Consider the following 9,243-nt stretch of genomic DNA (forward strand, 5'->3'; position numbering starts at 1 on the left):
CCAGACATGCCTCTTGTGTCTTACAAAGTTATCTTGTTAGTTTGCCTCATCTTTTTTACTTTTGGAATCATACTTTAAACAAAATAAATAACTTATTTTTAACCAATTACATCTGGTTTTATGTTTTCCTTCCCCACTCGAGCTAAGGGTTGTAACATGTGGTCCCTCTCCTCTTCTGAAGGAGACAAGGCTTGAGTTTTGAGCAGCACCAGTCTGTGCTGTGCCCTGTCAGAGAGTGCAGATGCCGATAAACCATAACACTCAAACTTAGCACCATAGCTGCTGGTCCTGAAGAACCTGTTCATGTTCCTTCTGACATTATAGAAACAAACAAACACCTGCAGCTCAATTTTGGCCTATCTAAGCACATCCTAAACATCCATAGCAACAAACTGCTTTGAAGATCCCTGTGTGTGTTGTATCCCTTTCTTCTGAATAGAAGAATATAAGGGGGGCCTTTTGAAATTAAAAAATCAACGGTGCATAACCTTCCTTTGTCAGCCCAGCACTGTTGTGAACTCATGCAGGACTAAGCAATAGTGCAGGATGCCAAGCTCCGCTGGATCCAGGGAAGCCAGTCAGTCTGGCCTGTGGGCTGCTTTCACATTGGGTTTATCGACAGCATGATGATAATGAGAATTAAAGCAGTAAGTGATTACAACAAGCCTGCTCTCAGCCTTTCAACCAACCTGTCAGGCCTGGAGGGAAAGACCGTCAGTCGTGTGGTTCTGGGCAAACTGGTGGAAAAGAACAAGGACTATGTCCAGGTAGGACCTCAGATTCATAAGGAATATATGCGTACAATACAAATTGACAGAATTACATTTGCTCTGACATTGTTACACATGCATATGGGGTTTGACTGGCAAAAGCTAAATCTCTGAAGGTCTCATTGACTGTATGTAGGCATATAAATTAGTATAGATTCCCCTCAACTCATTGAAGGCAGAAATTCATACTCTTGTTTTTGAGTACAGAGAACAGGTAGACAGACAGAAAGCAAGAAAGAAATGATAAACTAGTTAATGGTCTGTTTTTATATAGCACTTTTCTAGTCTTGATGACCACCCAAAGTGCTTAACAGTAAAAATAATGATAATAACAATAATAACTAGAATTTGTATAGCACCTTTCAAGGGACCCAAGTACACTTTACACATTTGAGGGAGAAGGACATACAGTTTTACATTCACACACACATTCATACATTGCATCTATGTGCAGCACTTTCTCTATAAGAATGGGCAATTTGGGTTCTGTATCTTTCCCAAGAACACTTTGGCATGCAGAATGGTTGAAACACCAACCTTATGGTTAGAGAATGATCACTCTTACCCCTGAGCCACAGAAACAAAGAAAGAAAGAAAGAAAGAAAGAAAGAAAATTAATTATTTTAGCTTCCGAACGGTCAAATGTCTTCAAGAAAAACATGATGTGTACAAATTCTATAGGTCATACAAATGTGTATCATTAGCCTGTCATAAAACTTACATGGCCAAAACACCATCACTGGTAAAATCCATGAAAATGTATTCGAAACCTCCACTGTAACTGTCACGAAAAATATTTAATTCATTTGGATTTAGGCTTATTTCCACAGAGAGGAAGGACTCAATAAAATTGTGAAATGAGTGAGCTGAAAAAACAGTGAGAAAGAAATAGTGCTGGATTTTGGGGATAGAGTCTTTCTCTTTCTATTTCACGTTGTCTAACATTAATGTTCAGTCTGCACTATTTAGCACTAGGTGCTAATACAGGAAAATGATAAAATTAAAAAGAAGACTGCAAATGTTTTTCTCTCAACGTTTTCACTGACCCCTCTCTATTTTCCCCTATTTCATTAAAACACATGTTAAAGGCTGAATTTGACAAACTGGTGAAGCCAGATGAGCTCTTAGATGTATAAGAGCATAAGCAAATAATCTACTGTTCATCAATTATCTTTTTCATTTCCCACTTATCAATTGAAGCCACATTTTTTGTGTTTTCATTATCAGGGTAATCACAGGCTGACCTATATGGAAATAAAAAAATGATGAATCAAATTCAAGTTTATTTGTCTAGCCCATATTCACAAAACACAATTTACCTCACAGGGCCTAATAAATAATCTTTAACTGATCTAACATTTTGGTATCCAGTTTTGATGATAATATGGTCATCTGTGTCGAATGGGTATTGCCAATTTAAAAAACATGTGGTTCCTAAAACGTTTTTTTCTTTTGTGATCCCAAAGATCCTGATTGTGGTGGCAGCTGGTCATGGAATATAATTATATGCCTGCTCACATATTCTACCATTACTGACAATAGCTCCTCAATTCATTTGTCATTGCTGCTCCCTTCATCTCTATCAGACCTTTTTTTGTGTGCAAATACTTAAAACATTGACACACTTCCCCATTATGTTACAAACTGTTTATTCTATCCATCGGTGTAAATGCTGTTGATGCGTCCTGGGAGCGGGATCACTCGCATGTGGCTTTCTCTAAGGTTTCTACGCCCTTCGTGTGAATACTCGTGTGAATCCTAAACTGACTCTTTCTTTCGATGCGGTTAAATGTGTTGCCCTGCGCGCAGGTTCCGTTTTAAAGCGTCATAGTAACACTGCGCTCACTCTAAAAACCAAAGCAAGCACATACAAATAATGTAGCCAAGTATTTACATAAAAACAAGAGTGAACACCGCCTATAGTTTCAGTAGAAAGTAAAGGTAACTAATAAATTGATCATGATGTCAGGCCTTTGTCTCAAGAGTGATTTCCCTTGTGCTTGCTCTCGCGTTAATGTTGAGTCCCTCTTTATAATGAACACAACTCTGATCACGCTTGTGCCTCATAATTCTAAATATTTCCAAAGCTGTTGATTGGCTTAACGCCGGGTAGCTGGGTTAAAGAGCTTGCCACGGGCTGGGACTAGTTGAAGTGTACAGGAAACATGAAAAAATGAAAAAGCTGCATTTCTTCCAGAGACAGATCCAGACACATCGAGGAATAGAGGGGGTGTTAGGAGTGCAAACACTCTTTGTTTACACAAACGGAGACATGGGGGCCGAGAGGTTTACAAAGACCTTTTTTAATACAATGAGATCGTTTGACGCGATACTTTCGTACATTGAAGTCAGCTACCCTGCATGTTTCAGCGTAAGGCTTTCGGGGAATAGTTTCCATCGCATCTGTCTACTTTTATTTCAAATATGTGAGTGATTCTTCTCCATTATAGCCCCACTGCTTTGCCGACAAAGTTAGAGATGCAGGGTTGTCAACGCTGGCTTCAGTGCAAACATTTGTGCAGACACCTCCTTCAGACCCGATGGGCCAGACGCACAGAGGAGGGAGCCTCCCGCTCCGGCTTTCAGCGTCACATCCCCGTCTCGGCTCTCCACTGTGTTGCCTATAGTGAGATGTGCCCGGCTTTTTATGAAAGACGTAGTGGGCTATTAAGTATTATAGCCACCACAACATTTCGTATTTCAGTATAAAACGTCCTTTTTAGACGTGAACATCTACAAATACACAGATAATAACAGTAGATTTCTTATTCGCCTAAATACCACTGCAATTCGTCCGGTGATATAAATGCAGTGAAATGACAAACACACACGCACGCACACAAATGAAATAAATACTGAATATATATGTAATATTATCGTTCTTTCTTTCTTTGAGAACCAACTTCCTACAAGACACATGCCGGTGTGCTGCTGGATAACCAGTACTATGGCTTACATCTCACCATAACAACACAACAATCTGATTTCACTTATGATCTCTGCTGCCCTGTCTTATTATAACATTATGATGAAGGATCACTGCTCATAAACAGTTGATGCTATTTAGAGGACAACTTTGTTCATCAATACACAATTAGTTACAATGTGTTGCCTAGTCCTTCAATGAAGGGAGCTATATAGTTTCACCTTTATTCAGCTTTACTTAAGACTTACAAGAGTCTAAGTATTGGATTAATCATGTACAGTCACACTGTTAAATCTAGGCAGGTTGGCTAGTCATCAAAAACCAAAACATGGGATAAGATTATTTTGTCTCCCTCCAGTGTTAACAGCAAAGCAAATGCCATTGTACATTTTCTTGAAACAAAATGTTCGTCAAAGCAACGGAAAAAGAAGCAGAAATGTTTATCCTAAAAATTACTGAATGAGCTTAGTTTAGACTTGATCTGTATATACAGCTGCTCTTCCAGGCTATAACTAAACAAGATGCCAAAGACTGTTTTCAGTGTCGTCTGTAAACTAAATGGGAATTCTACATTTCAGGTGCTGCAAATGCAGGCCAGGTCCACATTAGCTGTTCATATTATTTATTTCCAATGTAGCCAGAACACTGCCACCATCAATATTTGAGCCGATGATGGAATTAATTGTTGACATGTCTTATAATAACACAATGTTAATGCGATGGCCCATGTACCCTTGCTCCCACCAGAAAACTAGGGGGTTTATTACATCTAGTAACAGGATGTTTCCGCTGTTCCCTGAATGCATCATATGCTGCGCTTCCAGGGAATTCCGGAAGCCTCACATGACACCAGCTCTTCAGCTGTATTGGTCAAAGGCACGTGCCTGCGAGAGCCGTAGTATAACGTCACCACAGCGTCTCGCAGCCAATCAGAAATGAGAACCAAAATCCGTAGTCAAAGTATTTGAACCGCGTCCTTATAAAAGCACTTCGGTGCTGCTGTAGCATCACTAATTTTGTGCAAGGAGCCGCAAAAATTAATCAGGCTACATTTGAGGTTTTTTTTCAACTTGGGTTAGTCTAGAGTTTTTGATTCACAAATCTGAGCAGCAGGTCCAGCGATGAGGAGCAGAATTTCACCACAAGCTGAAACATGATTTTTCTTTGTCAAAGATCATAAGAGGCGCCTTTTCACGGCTACATATAAACAATTGTGCCGAAAGGGATCTAGCATAGGATTTCGATCTGATTTTGACAGATATATATTGTACTTAATTGATAAGAGAGTGAACAGGACACATCACAAAAATTGGAATTGCTAGTTTGTAGAAGGACGCACAGAAAGGTGCTGGCTGTGACCAGGCTTCATTATTATGGAAGAGAATGCTCGCCGAGACCCAGAGCGCCCAGAGGACTCCAGTCAAGACGAGGAGTCCAACCGGGCCATCCTGCCCCTCCTTCACCAACCTGGCAACCAGCAGTCCCACGCGATCACCAATTTTTATATTGACAACATCTTAAGACCGGACTTTGGCCGAAAGAGGAAGAACGGGACTTTGGTCCAGGAGGAAGACAGTCTGGCAGTAGTTATACGAAGAGAGGAGCTAACTGGGAGAAAGCCTTGCAAAACTAGCAACCGACAACAAGGAGAACCAAGAGACGAGGAGGACATTGGAGCAGAGCCTCTGGACCCTGGGGACAGGAGACCTGATTTGATAGTTGGTGATGGAGAGGGCAGCGGGGATCGCAGCCCTCAGGCCAGCTCGGCCTCTGAAGCTAACCCGATGCTGTGGCCAGCCTGGGTTTATTGTACCCGCTACTCAGACCGTCCATCATCAGGTTGGTGAAAAATAAAACTATACTAATATAACTCCTCGTTCACCTTTTCTTAATTCAACGAAATAATGTTATAATAAAATGCATCGAAGCTCAATTACGATAGTTTATTCCGAGTCACTAAAGAAAGCTTAATTGTAGAAATCATCCAGCCTCTTAGTATGAGTGGAATTAACCAGTTTTCAGATAAAAGTTTTGCAGGCAAATTCCTTCGAAAAAATATATATAGCCTAACATTTTATTCCCTCAGTGTTCGTTCCTCAATTCTACTTAATAGACTTATCGATTGTAACAATCGACGAAGTAGTTAGCCTATTGCACTCATAACTAACATTATCTTGATTATTTTATTGGCTATTTTCAGTAGGGGATTTGTTACAATATACTCCAACGATTTTTACACAAAAATATCTACTTTAAATCCGAATTACAAACAGTTTCTTCTTGTTTTGGATGAATTTCGATCTGGATACTAGTTTGAAAATAAGGATGAAGTCGATGAGATTGAACAGTGCCACCAAAAGGTGTTAAAATTAAAACTGATATCAAAAAGGTCTGTGAGGCGAGAGTAAAATCAAAATGTGGAAAAGTGAAGTAAAACCAAGTTTGACGCCATTGTTCCTCTGTCTTCTTTGTTAATATTACATTAGCATATTTTTTTTGACAATGGGGGTGGGGTGTGTGTGTGTGTGTGTGCGTGTGTGTGTCGGGGCAATATAAAAAGTGAGGGTCCTGTACGAGAAGAGATGGACTCAATGTGAAATGCTAAACAACGCGGCTTTAAAGCCCTTTATTCTGCCAAACGAATAAATGAATAAATAAATAAATAGATAAATGGGCAAGTCATTTGGACATCATCTCCTCGATAAGGTCTGAAATCATTGCAAACATTTAGCAATTCAGACCTCTAGTTTTCTGCATGTTTTCGCGCCTTCTGTTTTAAACTGTGTTGCTCAATTTCAATAAAAAGTTTGCTCGTTGCAAGGCTGCATGCATCGTTCACTTTGACTTTTCCTTTGTCATGATCAAAACTTTGTTTAACAGCGGATGATTTTGCTCTATGCGGAAATGCTTTTGATCAAATTTAGGATGAAGCGAATCAAGTTAGAAATTTCGAGATTTAGTATTTTTTTATTATTGTATAGAGATAAAAAAAAAAGTTTCTATTGAGTTCTGAGTCTTCAGTGTCGAGCTTATGGAAATGAGCACAAAGGGCCTACAGGCTGCAGTTCCCTCTTAAAGAGGTCACAGGTGTTCAGATAGCTCGCTGTTTATTGTAAAAAAAATAATGAAAGCCTTTTACTTTAGTGTACACGTAAAACAGTGTTGGATGACTGAATTGATTGGGGCCTGTTATATTATTTTTGCCCTTTATTACAGAGCAAAGCTTGGACTAATTTGTCCGTCTGTTTGATTTATTTTCCTTTTAACTTCACGTCACGAGATAAATACCTAAATGTTAAATGTTAGTTAAATGCAAGAACTCCTATAATAACGGGGATGGAACGAGGCGCCCTACTTCCTCTGTATATTCTAACCCAACCCCTATCTGCACCCTCGTCCTCCGTCCCTTCTCACTAAAGTGTACTGCAGTTGGCCTAGACACACACACACACACACACACACACACACACACACACACACACACACACACACACACACACACACACACACACACACACACACAAACACATAAATAGACTTAACACACCCGTTTTATAATATTTAACAAAAGTACTCATTCTCATAACATGCCTGTGATTTAACTACTGACCCTAACCGCTGGCTGTCATTTTTGTCTTCACCCCCACCCTTACCCTAAGGGCCCAGATCCCGCAAACCAAAGAAGATGCCGACCCCGAGTAAAGAAGACAAGAGGCCCCGCACGGCCTTCACGGCGGAGCAGCTTCATCGGTTGAAATCTGAGTTTCAGAACAATCGGTATCTGACCGAGCAGCGGAGGCAGAGCCTAGCCCAGGCCCTTGGTCTCAATGAGTCTCAAATCAAAATCTGGTTTCAGAACAAGCGGGCCAAAATCAAGAAAGCTGCTGGGAATAAAAACTCTTTGGCGCTGCATCTCATGGCACAGGGACTGTACAACCACTCCACGAACCAGGACGATAATTCGGACAGTGACTAGGGGAACACAAGAGCGTGTGCGTGTACGTGTATGTGTGTGTGTGTGCGTGTGTGTGTGTGTGTGTACGCGCGTGTGTGGGGGGGTCTGAAACAAGCAATCTTCCATTTCAGTACCAGCATTCATATTTAAAACCCGACCAGAGACTATTTTTGTTTGTGTGTGTGTGTGTGTGTGTGTGTGTGTGTGTGTGTGTGTGTGTGTGTGTGTGTGTCAATCTAAGTCAAGTGTGGTACTGTGCTCATGTCACGGTCAGACTTCGGAGCGGATGTGCACCCGTACCAACATAGCCTACAGACCGTGTGTATTCGGAGACATATTGTCAAAACAACACTACTGTGAACTGTTAACCTTCTGTTGCCCAGGCATCGTCTGAAGTTGACTTTATCTCTGATTTTGGGTCTGAAAATAGCATGTGTTGTGTGGCACACAATGGCCAAAGAACGTTCATTGATTTATTGCTGTTTATTAGTTCTGATTTACCAGTTGTGTCTCTGGTCTCAGAACGCTACTATTTGATGTGTGTGTGTACGTGCGTGTGTCTTAAAATTAGCCTAAGATGAAATTGGCCTATGCATTTATATACAAATGAATATTTTTATTACAGTCCAGCCATCATGCCCTTGCAAGCTCGTTGCAAACACAATAAACTATATGATCCGGTGAAACGTGGGAAATGCAGCCTAGTCGGGTCCAAATATCTGGACACACATCAACATCTAATGGAGATGATGAACTCAAGGGAAAGGAGAGGTGAAGTGGACACACTACAGCCCCGTGTGTCTCACAAGGTTGCGCTGTGTGAGGAAGTTTGGGGGTTGTGAAAAGAACATGCTGAAATCCAATGCCTTTTCTGTGAGAGATGAGCTCACTGTTTGTCATCGGCTGTCTTTAGTGGCCGTTTTCTGTCCTTTCCGTCTGGCTTCTGACTGTTGTGTCTGTGCGCTCACAGCGCGCTCTCATCGCGCAATAAGCCGCACATCTTTTCGGTCAACTGTGTAATGACATCGGTCTTTAACGAATCCACGTGCAACACAATGGCTGAGTCCAGAACTGATTTGAATTTTAGACACAACAGAGAGTAATTAGCAATTTTTCCACAACATGAAATGAAAAACCCATTTTGTTGTCCTTTAAATTACCAGCACATTTGAAACTTCAACCAAAACCCATTCCAGGCTCTCGTGACGAACATCTACAGCCGTGAAGGGACGGGGCTCTGGAGGTGTTCACATACCTTACTTTTTCTGCAATAAGATTTATATTTGAAAGCACTCGATCTAATTCACACGGATCCAAACCAAATCGTGATCTTAAGATGCTGTGAATGCTTTTTATTTTCATTACGGTTTATAGCATGTGCGTTTTTCTTGCATTCAGTTTCAAACCAGGACAAACTTCTGCCTTAAAAGTGATGGAAATACAAACTGAAATGTTTGGAGTATTGTAGAAAGAGCAGCTGGCTTTTCTATATCGTAAATGGGATTTTGATATCAGGATTTTTAAAGATTAAATAACGAGAACCCCTTTGTTTTGTACCACATGTAAATAATTACATCATTATGGTGTGATGG

The 9,243-nt window shown here is 40.6% G+C and overlaps 1 protein-coding gene across 1 annotated transcript; it reads left to right on the forward strand.

Moving 5' to 3' along the window:
• Positions 1-4,697: 4,697 nt before the first annotated feature.
• Positions 4,698-8,937, forward strand: en2b (engrailed homeobox 2b). The gene is made up of 2 exons (XM_020105940.2): positions 4,698-5,535; positions 7,356-8,937. The coding sequence occupies exons 1-2, from the start codon at positions 5,070-5,072 to the stop codon at positions 7,670-7,672; spliced, it is 783 nt and encodes a 260-aa protein (XP_019961499.2). The 5' UTR covers positions 4,698-5,069; the 3' UTR covers positions 7,673-8,937.
• The last annotated feature ends 306 nt before the right edge of the window (positions 8,938-9,243 follow it).

Source organism: Paralichthys olivaceus, chromosome 16 (assembly GCF_024713975.1).
Source record: "Paralichthys olivaceus isolate ysfri-2021 chromosome 16, ASM2471397v2, whole genome shotgun sequence".
NCBI lineage: Eukaryota > Metazoa > Chordata > Actinopteri > Pleuronectiformes > Paralichthyidae > Paralichthys > Paralichthys olivaceus.

Excerpts from the sequence above, each read along its gene's own strand:
- en2b (XM_020105940.2), top strand. The coding sequence starts at position 5,070 with ATGGAAGAGAATGCTCGCCGAGACCCAGAGCGCCCAGAGGACTCCAGT. Across the intron at positions 5,536-7,355 it reads CTCAGACCGTCCATCATCAG|GGCCCAGATCCCGCAAACCA; the intron begins GTTGGTGAAAAA and ends CCTTACCCTAAG.